The 24,015-nt window shown below is 35.5% G+C and overlaps 1 protein-coding gene across 8 annotated transcripts in view; it reads right to left on the bottom strand.

Moving 5' to 3' along the window:
* METTL25 (methyltransferase like 25) overlaps positions 1–24,015 on the bottom strand; it is a 154,857-nt gene that overhangs the window by 124,738 nt on the left and 6,104 nt on the right. For all 8 annotated transcript variants that reach the window (XR_006220085.1, XR_006220083.1, XR_006220086.1 and 5 more), the window contains exons 2-3: positions 5,180–5,344; positions 4,598–4,704 (exon numbers count right to left, since the gene is read on the bottom strand). Coding sequence is in view for 2 of the 8 variants with exons in the window: in XM_007085589.3 (XP_007085651.1) it covers positions 4,598–4,704; positions 5,180–5,344 (272 nt within the window). In the remaining 6 variants the exon portion in view is untranslated. The remainder of the gene's footprint in view (positions 1–4,597; positions 4,705–5,179; positions 5,345–24,015) is intronic.

Below are 24,015 nucleotides of genomic sequence, written 5' to 3'. Positions count from 1 at the left end.
GGATAAAAACCACATGATCCTCTCAATAGATGCAGAGAAAGCATTTGACAAAATACAGCATCCTTTCTTGATAAAAACCCTCAAAAAAGTAGGGATAGAAGAAACATACCTCAACATCATGAAGACCATATATGAAAGACCCACTGCTAATATCATCCACAATAGGGAAAACTGAGATCTATCCCTATAAGGTCACGAACATGACAGGGATGTCTACTCTCACCACTGTTATTCAACATAGTGTTGGAAGTCCTAGCTGCAGCAATCAGACAACAAAAAGAAATAAAAAGCATCCATATCAGCAAGGTAGATGTCCAACTTTCATTCTTCACAGACAACATGATACTCTATGTGGAAAATCCAAAAGACTACACCCAAAAACTGCTAGAACTGATACATGAATTCATCAATGTTGCAGGTTATAAAATCAATGTACAGATATCAGTTGCATTTCTATACACCAATAATGAAGCAACAGAAAGATATCCAGAAATTGATCCCATTTACAATTGCACCAAAAACCATAAAATACCTAGGATAAACCTAACCAAAGAGGTGAAAAATCTATACACTGAAAACTATAGAGAGCTGATGAAAGAAATTGAAAAAGACACAAAAAATGGAAAAACATTCCATGTTCATGAATTGGAAGAACTATTGTTAAAATGTCAATACTACTCAAAGCGATCTACATATTCAATGCAATCCCTATCAAAATAACACCAGAATTCTTCACAGAGCTAGAACAAACAATTCTAAAATTTGTATGGAACCAGAAAAGACCCTGAATACCCAAAGTAATGTTGATGAGGAAAACCAAAGCTGGAGGCATTACAATTCTGTAATGCTTACAATTCTGTAAGCTGTATTACAAAGCTGTAATCATCAAGACAGTATGGTACTGGCACAACAACAGTCACAAGGGTCAATGGACCAGAACAGAGAACCCAGAAATGGACCCACAAACGTATGGCCAACTAATCTTTGACAAAGCAAGAAAGAATATTCAATGGAAAAAAGTCTCTACACCAAATGGTGCTGGGAAAACTGGACAGTGACATGTAGAATAAACCTGGACCACTTTCTTACACCATACACAAAAATAAGCTAAAAATGGATGAAAGACTTAAACATAAGACAGGAAGCCATCAAAATCCTAGAGGAGGAAACAGGCAACAACCTCATTGACCTTGGACGCAACAAGTCTGGAGGCAAGGGAAACAAAAGCAAAAATGAACTTTTGGGACTTCATCAAGATAAAAAGCTTCTGCACAGTGAAGGAAACAATCTATAAAACTAAAAGGCAACTGATGGAATGGCAGAAGATATTTGCAAATGACATATCTGATAAAGGGTTAGTATCCAATAACTATGAACAACTTATCAAACTCACCACTCAAAAAACAAATAACCCAGTGAGGAAATGGGCAAAAGACATGAATAGACACTTTTCTAAAGAAGACATCCAGATGGCTATCAGACATTAAAAAATGCTCAAAATCACTCATCGTTGGGGAAATACAAATAAAAACAACAATGAGATACCACCTTACACCTGTCAGAATGGATAACATGAACAACTCGCAACAACAGATGTTGGCGAGGATGCAGAGAAAGAGGAGCCCTTTTGCACTGCTGGTGGGAATGCAAACTGGTGCAGCCACTCTGGAAAACAGTCTGGAAGTTCTTCAAAAAATTAAAAATTGAACTACCCTATGACCCAGCAATTGCACTCCTATGAATTTATCCAAAGGATACAAAAATGCTGATTCAAAGGGGCACATATACCCCAATGTTCATAGCACTACTATCGACAATAGCCAAAATATGGAAAGAGCTCAAATGTCCATCGACTAATGAATGGACAAAAAAGATGGGATATGTGTGTACATACACACACACACACACACACACACACACACACAATGGAATATTACTTGGCGATCAAAAAAAAATGAAATCTTGCCATTTGCAACAACGTGGCTGGAACTAGAATGTATTATGCTAAGTGAAATAAGGTAGAGAAAGACAAATATCATATGATTTCACTCATGTGGAATTTAAGAAACAAAACAGATGAACATAGGGGAAGGGATGCAAAAACAAGACATAAAGAGAGGGAGACAAACTATAAGAGACTCTTAAATACAGAGAACAAACTGAGGGTTGCTGGAGGGGTGTTGGGTCAGGAGATGGGCTAAATGGGTGATGGGCATTAAGGAGGACACTTGTTGGGATGAGCACTAGGTGTTATATGCAAGTGATGACATCACTAAATTCTATTCCTGAAATCATTATTATACTATATGTTAACTAAATTGGATTTAAATAAATAAATAAATATAAACAAAAATATAAATAAAAAATAAATTTTAAAAGATTAACTTGACAAAACAATAATGTGCTGTATGAATTTGAAGTTATTTATTATGTAATATTTCATATAAATAAAAGAATAAATGTAGTCTAAGAATGAAGTTATGAAGCACAACAATAAATAGCACTTATCTTAGTTGGGTTATCACAGGGAAGATTCTACAACAAAGATTTAAGTATAACTGAACTATCTGGGAGGGAAAGAAACACTGGTAGGGAAGTAGATAAGAGAAAAGGAGAAAGAAAGGCAGCTCAGTAAAAGGTATTCTATTAAAAAAGATACCACTTTAGGGGCACCTGGGTGGCTCAGTTGGTTAAGTCTCCGACTTTGGCTCAGGTCATGATCTCACACTCCGTGAGTTCAAGCCCCGCACCGAGCTCTGTGCTGACATCTCAGAGCCTGGAGCCTGCTTCAGATTCTGTGTTTCCCTCTCTCTCTGCCCCTCCCCACCTCATGCTCTGTCTCTCTCTGTCTCTCAAAAATTAAATATTAAAAAAAAAAGATACCACTTTAGCACAAGCTGGATTTAATCACAATGGGAAACTGAGAGCTAGTGTAGACATAGTTCACAATCATCTTACCTGAAATGTTAAGGAGTTAATGTATCTGCACATCAACTTGTATCAATCATTAATTCAAGGCTACTCACGGGGAGGAATTAATTCCCAGAACTTGTATACAGGTAGTGCTTGCTTTAGCAGTCAGAGAAAACCGATAGGGAAAAATGCAGATACTGCCAGGTAGAAGGCAAGCTGGAACACTAATGAAATGCCTGAGAAAATTTAGGTTAGACCTCCAACAGTGTCTGCTATAACAATGAACCAACCAGCCACCCTATGAATGAGAATGAGTATTTCCACTGTGCAGGACTATGTCTTCCTTCCATATCTCTCTTGTTGCTTCCTCGACCAGCAGTAACAACTATTCTCAAATTATTGTTCATGATTCCCCTGCTTCTTTAATAGCTTTTTTGTATGTATTTTTTCCATTAAGAATATACCATTATTTTGCTGAAGAGCTTTAAAAAAGTGGTACTAAAAAATATGTAGTCTTCTGTAAATTTTTTAGTTTTCCATTCAATTCTATGTTTCTTATGTTTAGCCATATGAGATGTATTGCAGTAGTTTAAATTTTACCGTGTAATTGCCCCTTTTAGTCCAGCTGAGTATCACTGCCTGTTACTGATCTTGACAGGTACTGGTAGGTAGGATACACTAGAAAAAAGCTGAAAATTAACTGCCTTAGCTCTTGCCTCTGACCCCTACCCTAGAGATCTAGGTTGCCACAAGTGGCTCTGGATGCCTAGCCCAAGCTTTCATTGTTTTCTAGTCGCCCTCAAACTCTCCACAAGTCTGGAAGAATCCATGGAAAATATTCTAATACCCAAAAAAACTGAAGGAGGGAAAATTCTCTACTACTCCCAGAGATTGTTCTTGTAGAGATAAGAAAACTAATTTACTATTTTTTATGAGCCAGGGATAAGAAAAATAACTTACTATTTTTATAGGTTAATATAGGCAATCTTTGATTTTAATTTAACATCTGTTTTTACACATTACCATGTTTCCCAAAAGCTACTTTCACAACAGGAATGCATTGTGATTCTCCAATTTCTAACACATAGTTTCTTTGAGTTACTATAATGAGGCAGGTACCCCAGACCACAGCTTGGTAATCCACCTCCTCAGAACACCCAGTGGCAAACAATTTTGCCAAATGTCATTATCATAATGCTGCCTCAAGTTGGAAACATTATAAGACAATTTTTTTTTAATGTTTATTTCTTTTTGAGAGGGAGAGAGAGAACAAGCACGACGAGCAGGGTAGGGGCAGAGAGAGAGAGGGAGACAGAATCTGAAGCAGGCTCCAGGCTCTGAGATGTCAGCACGGGGCTTGAAACTCACAAACTGTAAGACCATGACCTAAGCTGAAGTTGGATGCTTAACCGACTGAGCCACCCAGGCGTCCCAACAAAGATAATTTAAAAGACTGAAATTTGTGGTAAAACATGAATAGTCATATCTTATTTTTAGTATAAATTTGTTATATTCACACTATATTGGGAAATGAGAGCACATATTTAAAACGTCTGACATATGTAACTTCAGCTATTATTTAATGACATTTAAATGCTAGACAGTGATAGTAGACAAAAAGATATGAATGATACAAAAAAAGGCAATTACCTTAACACCTGAAAATACAGACAAATTCTCTTACCTGCTTTATTCCACAGTAATCAGCAATACTGCTGATTAGCTCTGACATAACCTGAACTTCATGAGACTTTTTCAAATTCATAAACTCATCTGGTTTCACATTTTCACCTGAACAAAAGTAAAACAAAATTAAAATACTGCTATCAAAGGAACAAAATGTAATGAAAAATCATCAGTTAATGTTCATGTTTTCTGCAATTACATGTGACAATAACATATTCTATTGTGTCTGCATGATAAATCTCTATTAGTTTAGCTGCTATGAATCAAAATTTGAATTAAGAATATAAATAAGAAGATGACCCATAGAACATTATTAAAAATGTTCCTTGACAGAAAACACAATTAACTACAAAGGAAAGGACTGATAACTGAACTACAATGTAGGAAACAATGGGGAGATCTGTAACTAAGTTATTCTGTATAATTCATAAGAAAGATTGACACAAGCCAATCTATCAGTGCTCATGATAGAAAGTCTAACAATAAATTAAGAACACGTTGGAAAGATATACATATATGAACAATCTACTGCTTCTAGTACTAAAAAAATGCATACATACACATACACAAACACACCTACCAGTTCTCTGTTTTTGATTTCCTCGAAGGGCTGTAAGCAACTGTTCAAAAGGAGTACATATTCCCAAGTTTTGTACAGAATAATATCTCACAGCCAAAGCAAAGGCTTCCACACTCACCAGCTTCTGGGAAGTTTCACAAAATATTTGGGGAAAATTGGCAATACCTAAAAAAAATGAGGGTAAAAAGAAAAATGTTAGCAATAACTAGTTAATAGCTAACTTGGGTGAGATTTAAAAAATGAATGAAAAACACTGGATTTTTACAATGAATTACAATATTTCCATTTTGGTGTGAATTTTGAAAATATCTCTAATGACTCCATTATATTTATTATTTCGATTATTAGCTATTTGTAGCACCTGGTTTTCTCTTCATGCTCACAATTATATATTTAAACTCTAAATTAAAATGAGTCTTTTTTTTTTTTTTGGTCCCAAAAGCCAAAAAAAAAAAGATAAAAGTTTAAAATATTGCTAAATTGCGGGTGCCTGGGTTGCTCAGTCAGTTAAGCATCCAACTTCAGCTCAGGTCATGATCACATGGTTCTTGAGTTTAAGCCCCACGTCAGGCTCTGTGCTGACAGCTCAGAGCCTAGAGCCTGCTTTGGTCTGTGTCTCCCTTGCTCTCTGCCCCTTCCCCACTCGTGCTCTGTCTTTGTCTCTCAAAAACAAATAAATGTTAAAAATTTTTGAAAAAAATATTGCTAAACTGTAGTCATTACATAATTTATGAACAGTCTGGCTGACCTGCGACTGTGAATTTAAAGGCAATCAGCCTGCATGCACTGCACGGTTATTCCCCGTGCACACTGCATGTAGAATGATGGCAATGTCCCCAATGGTATAAATGTTACTGTAAAAGAGCCCTGCATCATTTGCACCATGTAGAAATTTTGTGTGCATGTGTGTTCAGCGCACTATCAAGATGAGTTCAAAAACTACTCACGTTATATTCAGGTGAAAACAGTTCATTTTCTTCCCCTGGTCAGTTTTAAACCAGGCATTCTATAAGTTTATTATAGGAACTACCGATGATTTCCAAATGCTCACTCATTAAGAAGAGTATGGTCAACTGTCGTACTGTTTGCAAACATCGGGTACCTCTCTCTGTGTGAGGATCATGCATCCTTTTGAGCTCTAGTGTGGCCACATCTCACCAAAGTGAACTACGCCATTTTCAGACAGAAGTTTTAAGAGAATCAGAAAATTCACTATGCTTTCTATTCCCAGAACTGTAATCACTGAAACATGTGTCAAGATGGAACCTGAGTCCTTGAATGAGGATGACACAGACATCACCACTGTCAAACTATGCTACAACATATAGAAAAGTAAACTTCATTCTTTTTAGTGACTGAGTTTTTAGGTTTATTACTGCAGCATAAGCTCGCCCATTCTAATGGGTACACGTATGTACACTGACAGATTTGCTTTTTATTTGTTCAATTTCATTTGTCTAGGGCCATTTTCAGTACATTTAATGTATTTAGGAAGCTTACAAAAAGGGCATTCCAATTTGTCTTTAGTGGTTCAAATAAACTCTTCAGATAGATTGGTCTAATTAAGTTCATTCATTGAAAATTACTTTAAATAATTTTAAAAAACCCCACACATCCAGTGTTTAAATGAAGTATTTAAAATGTTCACCTTACGAAATCACTTCTCAGCCTTTTGGCTAAGACCAAGTGTAGTAAAATGTTCACCTTACAAAAGAATGGTACAATCCAGGAAACAACTTTGGTTCTCCCAGAGAAACCAAACTATATGCTACGAAGTCTATTCTAGCATAGCTGACCCTCCATAGTTACTTGTAAAATTATAAAAGCTTATTTAAACACAAAGAATAATGATGCTCCTGACAAAATTTAAAAGAAGAAAATTGATGGAGGCTCTCAGAATTCTAAATAAAAACTACATGTTTAGATAGTATCTTTTTGAAGTTAATTAATATCTATTAAGATGTTGGTGATAATGTTTACCATGTTAATTAATAAGAATATAGTTGGCAGAGACCTGTAACTTCCATTTCTGAATCAACAAGATAGAAATATAAGCTATAAAATTACTATAGTGGATTTATTTAAGCTATATTTCACGTATTATAAAGTTCTTTGGATATTTTACAAACTGAATTTACTAACACAGCCAAAAGAAATAAAATCCACATCAAAATATTTAGGCATGATACAGAGGGGAAAACTCAGTCAACTATTAAGTGAGACTCTCAGGTTTAAGGGCAGTCTCAACATCCCCAAGTTCCAGGGCAGCAATTTCTTAGAGTGTGATAGAATAAGAGTATTAAATCTCAAAGTGCAGAGGGACTATTATACTAGTCAGTTATTGGACAATGTTGCCAACAGAAAGAAATGTTGATGTTTCTGTTGGAAAAGTAAAGGTTCAAATCAACTTAACTATTCTACTGAAAATACTTGAAAAAAAAAATCCCAATCCAACCTGATCTAAATGTTGTTAATTTGCTTTTAATTATAGGCCTCAAAGTAATTTCAGAAATTTGGAAATCAAAATTACAAAACTATTATCTTTAGCAATGATTGCTTTAAACAAAAAAGATAGTGATCTGATTTAATCCATTAGTTTATGTTATTTAGGGTTACACCAGTTTATTCAGATAGTCTAGAATCTGTGAAAAATCTTTCTGAATTACAGAAATATTTCTAAAGATTCGGAGAGAGAGAGAGAGAGAGAGAGAGAGAGACAGACGTGTCATGTTCTTACCTTTGCTTCCATCTCTGAAACAGTATGTAAGAAAAGTTATGTGGCAATGGTAATAGTGTATGTGGTCCTCACAGTGCTTCTCTAAATACTTGTAGGAGCTTGGGTTTGGCAACTGGCAAAACAGAAACTACAGTGCTACTCAACTGATATTTACTTAATTATTAATTAGTTCAATTTTCTTACACAGAAAACTTTGTTTTTAAATTTGTTGCCCAATGTGCCATACTATGTGGCTTGATTATTTTGTAAATGTCTCCCCCTACTGGAAGCACCTGTTCTGCTCGATTGCATGCTTTAACTCTTATTTTTGTACACCTAGATCACTATTCCACAGAAATTTCTTATAATGTAGATTAATTGGGCATGAGAGAGCAAGGGGAGCAAAGAGATGGGGAAAAGCTATTTTCTGTAAATATGAGATCAGGGTATCTCTAAGAATCTTTAAAAAAAAACAGCAGAGATCAATACACAAGGAAAGATAGAAAAGTCATATATACATGTTGGATTATAAAAATCTCAAGGTAGAGAAATGAATAATAACACTTCAAAACTAGAAATAGAAATATTCAATCAATATATTTACCTTGTACATATTTACATTTAATAAATAAAAATAAAGTTTCAAAAATAAATGTCTGTTATTTTACCTCAATGTTATTTAGCACTTTAGGGAAGACAGAATACTGTTAGGATTCACAATAAATCAACATTATAACTAACATTTATTGCTCATATGCTATGTGTCAGGCACCGTGTTCAACAGTTTACATTTAATGGAATAGTCTAATGAGGTGATTACATAGTGGCCTCATCCCCATTTACAGAGTAAGAAACTGCAACCTAGAGAGCCAGGTTCACACACACACCAAATGGCAAGGCACGTGAACCTTGCTCACAAATCTCACTTTGATTAGCATGCCACAGCAGTCAATTCAGTGGGCAACAAATGAAAACAGGGAAGACAGCAGTTAAAACCGCTCGGCAAATCTGACGGTCCGAATCAGGTCTAGCCAGAACTCCCTCTGGCAGAGGGGCATACCATGCATGGTAATATCTGAAGATGGCTCATATTCACTTTGCTATGTTCTTAATTCTTTCACTTTACTTCCCTCAACACCTCCCTCTACTGGAAATTATTTTAAGGTTTCGAAAAATTTAAAAAGTAACTTTGACACATAGAACAACTGATAAGTCTCTGAAAAGGAAATAATGAGGTTTTATAATGAGATCTTGTTGTAGTATCTATTTCTAAAAACAAAGCAACCCGACTCCTTCATGCCATGCTAAGCCAGCACTCAGCTGTAAAGCAACACCTTGGAAAGCAACAACACCTTGTACACGGAAGGCACTCAGTAAAGAGGGGATGAATGGATGGATGAATGAATGAATGAATGAATGAATGAAAGAAAGCAACACTTTAGTACACTCACTATTGCAGTATCACCAGCTATACTAGGAGAAACAAATTCTAAGATTCTGTGGTGGCAGTGATCACGGAGGCCAGTGGGAGGACTTCAGTAGCACTGCTGAGCCTGTTAGAATAAAATCTCATCTGAGCCCTAATGACTATAATCATAAGGTGAGACAAGAGCAATTTAGAACATTTAGAATGTGATACAAGATAGAATATAATTATGTGCTAAATTTTGAGGTTTAACTGTGTTATAGGAGTTAGGACAAAGGTCACTATTGCTATTACACAGCCTAGACCTGTCCCATGGTCCAGAATGTCAAGAAAAAAATCAACAGTGCCCTCTTAATAATCATCTTCAAAGGACATGGAAATGTCTTATATTCATTTGTACATGAATATCCTACAGATGCCTCCAATTCAAAAGGCTCAAAACTGAACTGAACATTCTCATGCTCTTTAAATAATGTCTTGTTTAATGTCCTTGCTCACTCAGTGCTGAAGTTTTTCCATCATCTTAAATGCTCCCTGTGCCCTTGATCCACATATCTAGCCACTCATCAATATTAACATAAAAATGTCTTTCATTGTGGAATGAATCTCCCCATCCCATCCCCCATCATCACCACAAGGGTTCAAACTCTATTAGTTCCCACCAGTGCTACTGCAATAGCTTCACAGGTGATTTTTTTCTGATCAATAAAACTGCCATAAGCATAATAAGTGCTCAAAAGTGTTGCCTGAGTTCAATTGAACATGTTTCCTAAAATAGAAATTTACTTACATTCAATGCAAATTTAATTACATATTGTAAGGCTATAACTTCCACAACAGACTTAGGCTTTAATCTTTTATACTTGTTTAGTAGACTTCAAACCAAAGTTAAAGTCTGTCTTGCTGAACTGTGAAAATTATAGATCGGATGTTTTAAATTTTATGAATGTTTGAGTATCTCCATAATCCTGTCATTTATATAAGGAAGAAAATAAAATACATAATGTTTTTTTTTTAATTACTTTATATCATCCAATTATGTCTAGGAAACTTTTTGCATATGCTACTTCAGGGCAATTTCTGGTTGCATATGAATTGAAACAGTATGTCATTCAACATGTAAACCACACTCTCAGAAAGAATAAGGTAAAATTAACAAAGAATTGACATTCATGTCCTCACTGGGCCAATATTAACATCATACTGAATGTTTAAAGTACATGTAACCATTTCAAAAGTATTTTCACATTTAACTAGTTATTTGTAACAATAAAATTAAATATAAAAATGGGAAAAACTAACCACATATTTTAACTGTAAGAGACCATTTTCATAGTTTAATTTGAAGGCAAATAAAAATATTATACAAAAATATAGCAATTTAGAAACTGATGTGGTAAATTAAAAAACAACAACAACAAAAAACAAAACGACAGCAAAAAACCCTGATAAAAAGATCAACAATTCCAAGGTGTTTTCTATGTGTGAGGTAATAACTAAACCTCAATAAAGCTAATTTGAGATTCAGTTATGGGACATGTGTCTTAGCATTTACAAAGCATATGGACAACAAATGATCAATGAGGATTCCAGGGGCACAGAAATCCCCAGTGACAATTCTGAGACGCCACATAGGATGTGCTTACTCAGGTCTCTGCACTTGTTTTCAACTCTGTCCGAGACCATCTTCTCCAGGTATTTTCATGGGCTCACTCTCACTCCCTTTAGGTCTGTGCTCAAATGTCACAATTTCAGTGAAAATTTCTCTGATAACTCTGTTTAAAACTGCAACCACGGGGCACCTGGGTGGCTCAGTCAGTTAAGGGTCCGACTTCAGCTCAGGTCATGATCTTGCGGTTGGTGAGTTCCAGTCCCGTGTCGGGCTCTGTGCTGACAGCTCAGAGCCTGGAGCTGCTTCAGATTCTGTGTCTCCCTCTCTCTCTCTGCCCCTTCCCTGCTCTCTCTCTCTCTCTCTCTCTCTCTCTCAAAAATAAACATTAAAAAAAAATTTTAAAAAAACTGCAACCACATTCAACCCTTACCCTCTCTGATCTTTTTTTTTTTTTTTTTTTATAGCACTTAACACCATCTGATGTTTATAGCAAGTAAGATCCAAGAGGACACAGGTTTTTATTCATTACTGATTCCTCAGAACTTAGAATAATGCTTGGTACTTAAGTAAGTATTCAATGAATAAATGAATGAGCAAGAACTAGGTTTAAATTCTGTTTATCAGACTGTCTATCCCTGTGCGGCCATGAGTGATTTATTTATCTGCTCTAAGATTTGATTTATCCATAAAATGGGAGGAAAATACATATTTTATAATGTCATTAAAGAATACACACATACATATATGCATACAAATACATGTGAATATGTACACAAGAATTTGATGTATTTACACACATATGTGCATACATGCATACACACACACATATATACATATCACTTAATACAGAGCCCAGAACACAGTAAGCACCCCCCAAACCATGAATCTAAACTAAGTAACTAAGTATACTTAGGGTTTTGTCAGAATAGAAGTTTGAAAACACACAAATGTTTTTAGGTCCAGAATACCATATAGGATACTATGAAAGAAACCAAAAGAAAGATCAATACACATACCCAGTTCCTAAATGTGGAGCCTGCTGGGAGAAAAGAGGTTTGGGTCTGGAACTTAGGTGCAAGACCTCCATCATTAGAATGAAGGCACAACTAGGGACAAGTGAGCTGCAACTTGAGACACAACAGAGGAGTCCAAGAGCCAACCCTGGGTTCCGCATTCTAGGCAGGATGACAACAAGAATTACTCAGTGTTGGGACCCCAGTGGTTAGCACTGGCTACCACTATTGTAGCATCAGCTTTAAAGTATAGGAGAGAATTCTAATACTAACGATATTTCTCACTGAATTTAATGTGAAATTTGACAGGTAGGTTACAAGCTTGACTATGCCTTAAAGACCCGATGTAGAGTTTCAAGTTTATTAAGTTTTAATTTTCTATTACTGAAAGTCTCTATTTTCAGAAAGTAACCAAAGCCAAGAGATAGATTACTAGAAATCCAACCACTTAAAACTCCATTTAAAATCAGAAGTATTTAAAAGTAAATTAAATAAATATTTGTAAAGATTTTCTAAAGAATAAATTTTAAATTTAATAAATCAAATATGATTTTATTACCAAAATACAAAATTAATTCCGAATTGCAAAACTTTAAAAATTGGTGTTATAATTGTACAGGATACTTTAAAAATTGACCAGTAAGTGCTTTGAAATCAAACTCTGGTCACTTGTTCCTACCACAGATGTCTCATTTCCTATTCGACTGTCACTTCTTAATATCACTTTAGTCTCTACCGCCCACAGTGCCTCAACAATGTTAGTATCTTAGTAACTAACAATACCATTGACCTCTTACTGAGAAGACCAATATTTCTTTTCTACACATTGACTTGGACCTAGATTTCCACGCTTTCAAAAATAAAGAAGGCTTTCCAGTTTATTATTTGAGGCAGGACACACAAAAAGCTTTTGTCCCAAGTACACTGTAATTATAAGCATAATTAATAACTAATAGCACATCTTAAAAGGGTAAAATTAAGTCACACCTCTCTCTTCAAATTATACTTTTTTTCCATTATGCATTTCATTAACTTCAGCTTAATTTCATCTGCCATTGTTAGCTAAACCCCATTACTTACACTTCAACATTAATACAAAATAAATGTGTCTATTCTACTCTTAACTCAGTTATTATCATTTGCCAAGTAGAAGCAATACACAAAAGGAATCTGCATTAAGCATACACTTTCATTTATCTAGTTCCTACCATATCTCAGGCAGATCTTATTCTTTACTTAACTTTTGTGTTTATAATTAACCAAATCAAATCAATTATTCTTTAGGGATCATTCTTCAAGGTGGCTGCAAACAGAGCATAAACAAATAAAATGTCCACCTAAATTTTAAATTCACCATTTTGTTTTCAATAACAAAGAGGGAAGAATTGAGCCTCAGTAACTGTCATTGGTGCTGCCTAGAGACACTAGAGCTATCTAGAGCTGATTAGAGATCATCTAGAGCTGAATCTGAAATGGAGCATCCCCTAAAAAGAGGAAGGACTATTTCCAACACTTGATATTATCTACAATTGCTAAATTATGGAAACAGCCCAAGTGTCCATCGACTGATGAATGGATTAAAAAAAGATGTAGTGTATACGTACAATGGAATATGAGCCCTAAAAAAGAATATCTTGCCATTTAAAGCAATATGAATAGGGCTAGAAATATTAGGCTAAGCGAAATAAGTCAGTCAGAAAAGACAAATACCATATGATTTCACTCATACGTGGAAATTAAGAAACAAATGAACAAAGGGGGAAAAAAGAGAGAGAGAGGCAAACCAAGAACAGACTTTTTTTTCTTTCTGTTTTTTTAAAGAAATAGACTGTTAACTATAGAGAACAAACTGATGGTTACCAGAGGGGAGGTGGGAGGGAATGGGGGAAATAGGTGATGGGGGTTAAGGAGTGCACTTGTGACAAGCACTGGATGATGTCCAATGTAAGTGTTGAATCACCATATTGCATACCTGAAATTAATATTATACTGCATGCTAATAAACTGGAATTTATATAAAAACTTCTTTAAAAAGGACAAAAATAACTTTTTCTAAAAAGGAATAAAGACAGACTGTGCAATGAAGACTAGTTAAATTAATGTTGGAAAATATATAAATCGCTAATAATAAGGAACAAAAAGTTACCAGAAAAAGTGAAGAATGAGCCCAAGTGTTGGTCTAAATGAAAAAGAATTCAAAGAAGTTTGTAATACTATTAACACTTTCAACCAGTGGTTCTTACCCTGAGATCTAAGAGCTAAAGAAGCCTGTGAATCACCTAAAGCTGTACATAGCTTTGCGTCTAATTATGAGCATAGATACCCTATTTTTTTGAGGAAGGGGTTCTATAGCATTCATTTAATTCAATATTTTAATGGGACTTGCGACCCAAAAGATTAAGAATCACTCATTTTACTATTTTTTTAACCTTTATATTCCCAAATGTAAATATTATAACATGTAATTCAACCAAGTATTTTTCGTCTGCTTCTAGAGATCATTTTAAATGTTCAAAACATGAAAACTAAGTAGTGACTACCAAAATAACCTAGGACTATTCTTTTTTTCCCCCCATTAGGAGAGAGCTATTAATTCTTAACATGAAATTTATATTTTTAAAGTTAATCTAACTTTGAAAAATAACCCTTTCCTTTCCAGTACTTTTATTATTTAACAGATCCTCAGTGTTGATGGTCTAAGTTACTAGGCTGGCTTTTTTCGATAATTCCCATCTAAACAAAACAAGTAAATAATTTAAGGTACCAAAACATATAGATTAGTCTATTCCATTTGGCAAAATATATGTTAACAATAATAAATGGTTTTAAATAAATTTGCACAATCTAAATTTAAATCTCTAATAAAAAAGGCAAGATTGTTACTTGTTTGCAGAATCCCAGAGACATCTCAAGTGATACAACAACCTGATCCAGGAGAAGAATGAACCACATATTTTATAAGCTATATTACAAAACTGTAGTCATCAAGACAGTATGGCACTGGCACACACAAAAAAGTGACACACATATCAATGGAACAGAATAGAAAACCCAGAAATGGACCCACAACTATATGGTCAACCAATCTTTGACAAAGCAAGAAAGACTATCCAGTGGAAATAAGAGTTTTTCAACAAATGGTGTTGGGAAAACTGGATGGTGATATGCAGAAGAATGAAACTGGACCACTTTCTTACACCATACCAAAATAAATAAGTCAATGAAAGACCTAAATGGAGACAGGAAGCCATCAAAATCCTTGAGGAATGCACAGGCAGAAACCTCTTTGGTCTTGGCTATAGCAACTTCTTACTAGACAATGTCATCAAAGGCAAGAGAAATAAAAGCAAACATGAACTATTGGGACCTCATCAAGATAAAAAGCTTCTTCACAGCAAAGGAAACAATCAACAAAACCAAAAGGCAGCCTATAGAATGGGAGAAGATATTTGCAAACAACATATTTGATAAAGGGTTAGTATCCAAAATCTATATAGAACTTAATAAGCTCAACACTCAAAACACAAATAACCCAGTGAAGACATGAATAGACACTTTTCCAAAGAAGACACCCAGATGGCTAACAGACACATGAAGAAATGCTCAACATCCCTCATCATCAGGGAAACACAAACCAAAACCATGAAGAGATACCACGTCATACCTGTCAGAATGGCTAAACTTAACACAGGAAACAACAGATTTGTAGAGGGTGTAGAGAAAGAAGAGCCCTCTTACACTGCTGGTGGGAATGCAAACTATACAGCCACTCTGGAGAATAGTATGGAGCTTCCTCAAGAAACCAAAAATTGAACTACCTTATGATCCAGCTATTGCACGACTATGTATTTACCCAAAGGATCCAAAAATACTGATTCAAAGGGGGTACATGCTCCCCAATGGTTATAGCAGCATTATCAACAATTGCCAAATTATGGAGGGAGCCCAAATGTCCATCAATTGATGAATGGATAAAGAAATGTGGTGTGTGTGTGTGTGTATTTCTCTCTCTATATATATATGTATGTGTGTGTGTGTGTATACACACACACACACACACACACACACACACACACACACACAATGGAATATTACTCAGCCCTAAAAAAGAATGAAACTTGCCATTTGTAATATATTTGTAAAGACATGGATAGAGCTGTGAAATAAGTCAACCAGAGAAAGACAAATATCTATGATTTCACTTATATGTGTAATTTAAGAAACAAAACAGATGAACATATGGGAAGGGGGGCAGAAGAGAAGAGAGAGAAACAAACCACAAGGGACTCTTAATGATACAGAAGAAACTATGAGGTGACAGAGAGAGATGGGTGGGAGGTGGGCTAAATGAGTGATGGGTGCTAAGGAGTGCACTTGTTGGGATGAACACTGGGTGTTGGATGTAAATGATGAATCACTGAATTCTACTCTTGAATCCAATATTGCACTATATGTTAACTAAAATTTAAATTTAAGAAAGGGGAATTTTTTTTAATTAAAACTTGAAATAGAAAAAGTAAAATAAAATATAAAGTTGATAGATAAAAAATTAAATAAATAAATAAATAAATAAATAAATAAATAAATAAATAAAAAAAAAGTAAACTTAAGTCAAATACACATACTAAGTGAAAGGTGGGAGAAGGAAGATTGAAAAGAACAAACGGGCGCCTGGGTGGCTCAGTCGGTTAAGCGCTGACTTCGGGTCAGATCACGATCTCACAGTTCATGAGTTCAAGCCCCGCATCGGGCTCTGTGCTGACAGCTCAGAGCCTGGAGCCTGCTTCAGATTCTGTCTCTCTCTCTGACCCTCCCCCACTCATGCTCCGTCTCTCAAAAATCAATAAACATTAAAAAAATTTTTTTTTAAAGAAAAAGAACAAACGAGGCGTCTGGGTGGTGCAGTCGTTTGGACGTCCACCTTCAGCTCAGGTCATGATCTCACGGTTCGTGAGTTCAAGCCCCACGTCAGGCTCTGTGCTGACAGCTCAGAGCCTAGAGCTGGCTTCGGATTCTGTGTCTCCCTCTCTTTGTGCCCCTCCTCCACTCACACTCTGTTCTCTCTTTCAAAAATAAAGATTAAAAAAAATAAAAAGAAAAGAACAGAAGTAGAAATATTTTATACAAGTTTAAGTTTGCCAGATTAAAAATGACCCTCCTCCTAAAAAACAATAATTATTTCCAGATAATTTAATAATGGAATTATACTTCCAAATCTGTCTTTGGTGGAAAATACTATAAAGTATTAAGCAGTATTAAAGGTTTATAAAAGCAAGTGTTGTAGACAAAAGGACAGATTCACTATGTTTAGATAATGGCTTCATACTCAACAGATGCAAAGAGCAGTCAATTAAGAATAATAATCTTTGAGAAATAATTGTTGACAAAGAGCCAGCTGTAATGAAATTCTGAATACTCTAAAAATAGTCAGTTTTAAAATAAAAAAAATAGTTGTCATGATACATTACCTCACTAAGATGGCATAAACATTCTTAAGAAACACACAGAGAAGAATAAAACAATAAATGAGGAACAGCTTAACATGCCAGGAGGGAAAACTAGAATTTTATTGTGGAGAATGATAAAAACTTGTGGAAGCAATACAACAACTGAAACACACACAGCTGGACATTTTAAATTTCAAATACAAAGAATGATGAAAAACTTACTTGGGAAATGAAATCAACCAGTTTTGGATAAAAGCACTGTCACATAGCTGGAAATTAAATAATAAAAATAGATAGATAGATAGATAGATAGATAGATAGATACACAGACAGACAGATAGATAGATATAGAAAGGAGCACCTGGGTGGCTCAGTTGGTTAAGCCTCTGACTCTTGATTTTGTTCCACTCAGGTCATGATTTCATGGTTTGTGAGATTGAGCCCCGTATTGGGCTCTGTGCTGATAGCATGGAGCCTGCTTGGGATTTTCTCTCTCCCTCTCTCTCTCTCTGCCCCTCCCAGACTTGTGCATGTGTGTGCTCACATGCATGTGTGCATGCTCTCTCTCTCTCAAAATAAACTTTAGATAGATTGATAAATGGTAAATTAAGCATTTTCTTGGGCAATGCTTAGAACATAGGACTTTCACAGATCACACAGTCTAGAAAGTATAATTTTCAGACTAAATGAGAAGAAACTAGAGTAAAATTCTGCTTAGAAAGGAAAACTCCATTCATCTTTCCATTTTGTTTTATACTATTTTGTAGTATAAAATATCATAATTTATCTTTCTTATTGGAATGTGAATTTTTAAAGGCAAAGATTATGCCCAGTTCACTTTTGTATTCAAGCACAACACCTAGTACCATGTTATACTAATAAAATCTTAAATAATATTTGTAAAAAGTAGAATACAGACACCCAGAAGTTGTAAAGTGTAGAGACTACTGACCTTTCTTATCTTAATTCCAATAATGACTACAGCAAATTCTGAATACTGAACTTGTAGAGGGGAGAGACAAGATGCTCAAGGATTGCTTAGTCCTTTCTCTCACTTTTCAACTATCAGTTGGTTAAATTCATTCCAATCACATTTGGTCCTTATAGCCTAGAGAAGTGATAATTCGTACTACCCAAATAAAACATGTAAACTGATTCTAAAAATATGAAGCAGTAGATAAATGGTTGAGGAGCAATGAATGTGAAATCTTAAAATCTCCATTTGGGTGACCTCAAATACAATATATCTAAAACTAAATGCATTATTTCCCCCAAAGAATTCTTTGAATTATCTTTGATTCCTCCATTTCCCTAAACTCATATAAATATCAGTCACCAAGAACTACCAATTTTCTCTGCACAAATTCTTTTAAAAATCATCACTTCCTTTGCATTTCCATTGCTATCATCTTGTCCCAGGCCAACCCTCAACTCTAGACTATCACAAAGGTGATTGTTGCCCCATGGAAGAATGATTCCAAACAGTTTAGCAGACTAGTCTCCAGAAACTGGCTGCGATATTTTTTTCAGACTTTACTCTTAGCTATTTAAAAATTTTATGAATGCTCTGCTCTCTGTTCCTGTCTATGTGTTTTATAGTTTTCCATATTTACCCTTTTGCTTACACTGCTCTACCTACTGGAATGTTCCTATACTCTATCCTTAGCTATATTAAATTTAACACATAGACAATGAGGACCAACTCTGTGGTGCTAACCATATGCTAGAGACCAGAACTCATATACTAGTAAGGTCGAAAGAAGCAAGTCATTCTAACACAACATGCTAAGTGCTCTAATAAAGGTAGAAATAAAATATACAAATAATTAGTTTTGTTATTAATGTAGTATAATTTGATCTGGGCTTTGAAAAAAAGATGAGAAATAAATGTATTGTTACTAAATATTTGAGGTGGGGCAGAGGATTGCACAAACAAAATGAGGGAGGGGAAAAATACATGGCACACTAAGGGAACAAGGCAGCAGAAGTACAAGGTATACGAGCAGAGATAGAACCCCAAGAGAAGTACTGGTAATACTATACCACTCCTTTCTACCCCTTCCCTTCAACTTTGGTTGAAAACATACCTTGAAACTGAGAACTAAAAAAAATAAAATTAAAAAAAAAACAAAAAACTGAGAACTGACATCAAATTATTTCAGCCATCTTCATAATTAAAGTTGATGTGGAGTCAGATCATGTAGGGAGTTCAATCATTTATTAACTTGGATGACCCAATAATGACTGGTCATATGTTTTTCTATCTCAAGATTCAGGTTGACTCACGCCCTCAACATGATCAGGGATTTAACAGCAGGGACTAATAAGGTCTGTAGATAAAACTTTTAAATCATTACATTCCCTAGGATTTGAGAACTAGGAGCCACCCTAGATCACTTTTAGTCAAGTGATCCATAACTATTTTTGGTTGTTCGGAAACAAACTCCTAAATTCACTTTCAGGGGGTACAAGAAAACTGACTGAAGGACACAAACCAAGAGTCATAATCTCTAGTACTTTGGGGGGAGCTGGAGAAATTATTTCAGATGGAGATGCTTGCTAGGGGATGAAGATAACACTTGAAGATATAAAGGGAGCTTTCTGCCACACAGAGATGTGGAACAAAATAGCCAGATCTGATTTTTTTTTTTCAAGAGAAACTACAATCCCAGATTTATGGTGTTTGTGTGAATGTGTATATGTTAAATCTGTCAATTTTGAAATGTTGGCTGGAAAAAAACAAACAAACACTTACTGGTCATGTAAGACATTTGTATAAGCCACATGAGATTGGGGGGCAGCTATTTTCCACCTCAGCCACTGAGGAACACCTCAGGTGTTACTTCTTATATGAGGAAACTAGGGCCTACGGTTAAATGTCTGTTCAAGACACACAGCTAATCAGACTTAGAGATGGATTATCCAGGTCTTCGGACTCTGAGTCCAGTCTGCCTCTATCTGAGGGGAGTAGAATATAGGGAAGATTAATAATATTTATTAAATGCCTACTCACGTGGTAGGTTTTAACATATATCTTAATTACTTTTACACAGCCCCTATAGGCAGGAACTATGATTCCCATTTTTCATATGGGAAAACTAAGGCTCAAAAGCTGAACCAAGTTGCACAAAATGATACAGCGCAGCAGTAAAGTATCAGAGCCAGGATTCAAAACTAAATGTGATGACCACAAAACCTATACTCTTTCCATGCTACCTCCTATTTGCTTACATTAACAATGAGGTTCCAACAGAAGAGGAGACAGGCGATAAGGCCAGAAGTTGAAGGACTTTATTTTGCAGGAAATATAGACCTACTGATGACTTTTGAACAGATGAAGGACAGGACCAGAAGTATGATTCTGGAAGATAATTGGAAAGCAGTATGAATGGAAAGGCAACTGAAATATAGAGTCTGAAGGCAAGAATAACAGCTCAAAGTTATTGCTAAAATTCTGCTGCAAGACTTAAAAAGGAGGAAATTAAACTATTTGCTACGGGAATGGGAAGCAGCAGATGCAAGAGAAATTGAGGGAGAAGAGATGACAGATTATGAGCCTGAGTAACAGGAAGAATGTTAATGCCATTTATAGAGAAGCCCTTTAACCACTGAGGTGATGAAGTTATAAAACAAAAATAAAGGCAGACCCTAGCAGTTATGAAGGCATGTAGGCAAGCAGGGTTTGGGTCTTGTGTGTGTGTGTGTGTGTGTGTGTGTGTGTGTGTGTGTGTGTCTGTATGTGTGTGTGGGGGGGAGCGGTTTGTAAACCAGGCAAAGAATCTAAATCATGATAAACCAAAAAGATAGGTTACTATTAACTGCAAGCTTCCAGTGAAAGGTTAATGATTTGACAAAATTTATATAAACAACATAAGATGAATATCTAAACATATAGAAGGCACTCAAATTTATTCTGACCAGCTAAACATAAGCATAATTTAAATGGAACGAGGGGAGGGGCGCCTGGGTGGCTCAGTCAGTTGAGCGTCCGACTTCGGCTCAGGTCATGATCTCGCGGTCCGTGAGTTCGAGCCCCGCATCGGGCTCTGTGCTGACAGCTCAGAGCCTGGAACCTGCTTCAGATTCTGTGTCTCCCTCTCTCTCTGACCCTCCCCCATTCATGCTCTGTCTCTCTCTGTCTCAAAAATAAATAAACATTAAAAAAAATTTAAAAAAATAAATAAATAAATGGAACGAGGGGAAAAAAAGCGAGAAATGTAATAATGAGAGATATCTTCATGAACTTTGTTGCGCTGAACATGTTAATTATGGAAAGATATGGGGGATGGGGGCTCAAAACTTGGGGAGGATGTATTAAAAACTAGAATATAAATTCAGTTCTAAATGGTCTCATCTAAAAGGAACAATCTGAAAGCACCTTCTATATATCAAATAAGCAAAGTACGATGACAAATCACCCTGGGTTCCCAGATTTGCTTGCTTTGTTGCTCTCCCTTACTTATAATTGCAGTAGCAACCCAGGGACAGGGCTGACACTTGCCACTATCTTGTGGTGTCATATTATTTCCACACTTGAGGTCTCCTAAAAAGATCCAGAAAAACTGAAAAAGGGAAAACAGAGTTCAGGGAAATACATAAGGAAAGTGAATGAATAAAAGTTGAATACAACAGAGTAAAACAGATGATACTAATTATTTCTGTTTTCTCATTTTCTATTTCAAACACATTTTCTGGCTTCATATGTTTTAAATTAAATGTGAACACAACGTCAATACACCACAATAACCACCATCACCACCACCAACAAAAACTACTTAGGATGGCCAAGAAGAAATGTAATCTATTAAGATGCAATAAAAATAATTTAAGAGAAAGCTCAACAAAATAAAAACCTATCATAGCCATACACGTTCTGCGTTGTTCAATTAAAATGATAGTAAATTAATTACACAGATGCTCGCCAAAAGGAACCAATTCTCAGCATCCAATCCTAGTAAGGATCGTTTCAGTGACAATAATAAGAAACAGGAGAAGCAGCATATGGCCTCAAGAACCTGGAAGCAGAGAGTCAAGAGAGGCCCTGGAGGTTCAGGCAGGGTCTTAGAACAGCCCTGGGCTTTGGCAGTCACCAAGGACAGCTTGGATTTCCTGTGAGCTGAATAGGTTTTCCCCAACAGATTCTAAACAAAGTTACAAGAAATGAAAATATGCATTAATACACATTGATAAATATATTTATAAATATATTTAAGTATATTTAAATAAATATATTTATATATCTATATATAGGTAATCTATATTATATAATATAACCCATATCATTCATTTGCTAGGACACAGTCTCTTAATTTTAAAATTACAATTAGAACAAATAAAGACACACATTCTTAAAGAAAATTTTAATTAAGCTTGATAACTGGTTGAGCTGTCTCTGTAATCTAGATCTATTTCTACTTCGTAACATATTTTGACTACTCTAACTCAGAATATCATTTCCTTCTTGTGTTTTTGGAAGAATTTTCTAGACTTTGTGAAAACCAATAAATTTTCAAAGACCAAGAGATGGTACATTTGCAAATGTTACAGATTTATACATTCAGTCATTACTTCCCAATGACACAGCCTCGTTCCCTTGAAAGGGGCATAACAAAATCTTATCTCTTGAGATGAGACATAGGAAACCCCTTTGTCCTGAGTCAGCAAAGCATTAAAAAGCTAGTGCTTTTTCCTGCAGATGGTTAACCTCACCTATATATGTAATGACTTTTAGAAATTTTAATCTGATGTGATGCCTGTCTTGATTTTACCTTCAAATTCTCAGGGTATCTTATTGTAATTTGCAATGTATTGAATGAAGTACAACATTTTCACATAGTATATACACAGAGATCATACCAGAGACAATAGATGTCTGGTTCATTACCACATTTCAAGGGGTACCTTCAGTAACACTCATTATAGATCTATGCTTCACTTCATTCAGTCTTTAAACATCAATTACTTCACTCATCTGTATCCCAGAAACTGTTCAAGTTGCTGAGTAGAACAGTGAAGAAAGCAAACACTGTTCTTGGTTTATACCTAGCTAATAATGTAGCTGCAACTACAGACAAGCCAATGGACAATGACAATAGTGTGACATTTGTTAATATGGCAGAGAATACAGGTTGTTATAGGGGACATTCACATTTCTAGAAGTTCCTGACAGTTTACTTCTTTTAAGGAAAGACTTAATTATACAATCACCACTATACAGTATCATCACCACTATCACCATCATCATTTATTAGCCACGATTTATTGTACCCATGCTGAATTTCCAGTTCTACATTGGGTGCTATAGTATATCATCTTTAATCTTTACTACAGCTCTGCAAAACAGGTAAAATTTTACTTCCGAAAAAGAAAAAAAAAAAGCTGTCACAGACAGATGTCAGCTCATAAGTGCCTGGCACTGACATACAAGTCACAGTCTTCTCTACTGAATGTGACAAGTGTCCCAGTACACCAATGTCAGACAAGATCTGTGGCCATGACAACTCCATAGTCATGTCTGAGCACAGACAAAATCAAGGGCATGGTGCAAATGCAAAAGTGGTGAGAAATGAGGCCTTATGCCAACAGGCAGCAACAACTAGCCGCCAGTGTGAGGGAAACAACA

This window comes from Panthera tigris, chromosome B4 (genome assembly GCF_018350195.1).
Source record: "Panthera tigris isolate Pti1 chromosome B4, P.tigris_Pti1_mat1.1, whole genome shotgun sequence".
Lineage (NCBI taxonomy): Eukaryota > Metazoa > Chordata > Mammalia > Carnivora > Felidae > Panthera > Panthera tigris.
Note: the sequence above shows the minus strand (reverse complement) of the source record. Positions and strands in the feature narration are given on the sequence as shown.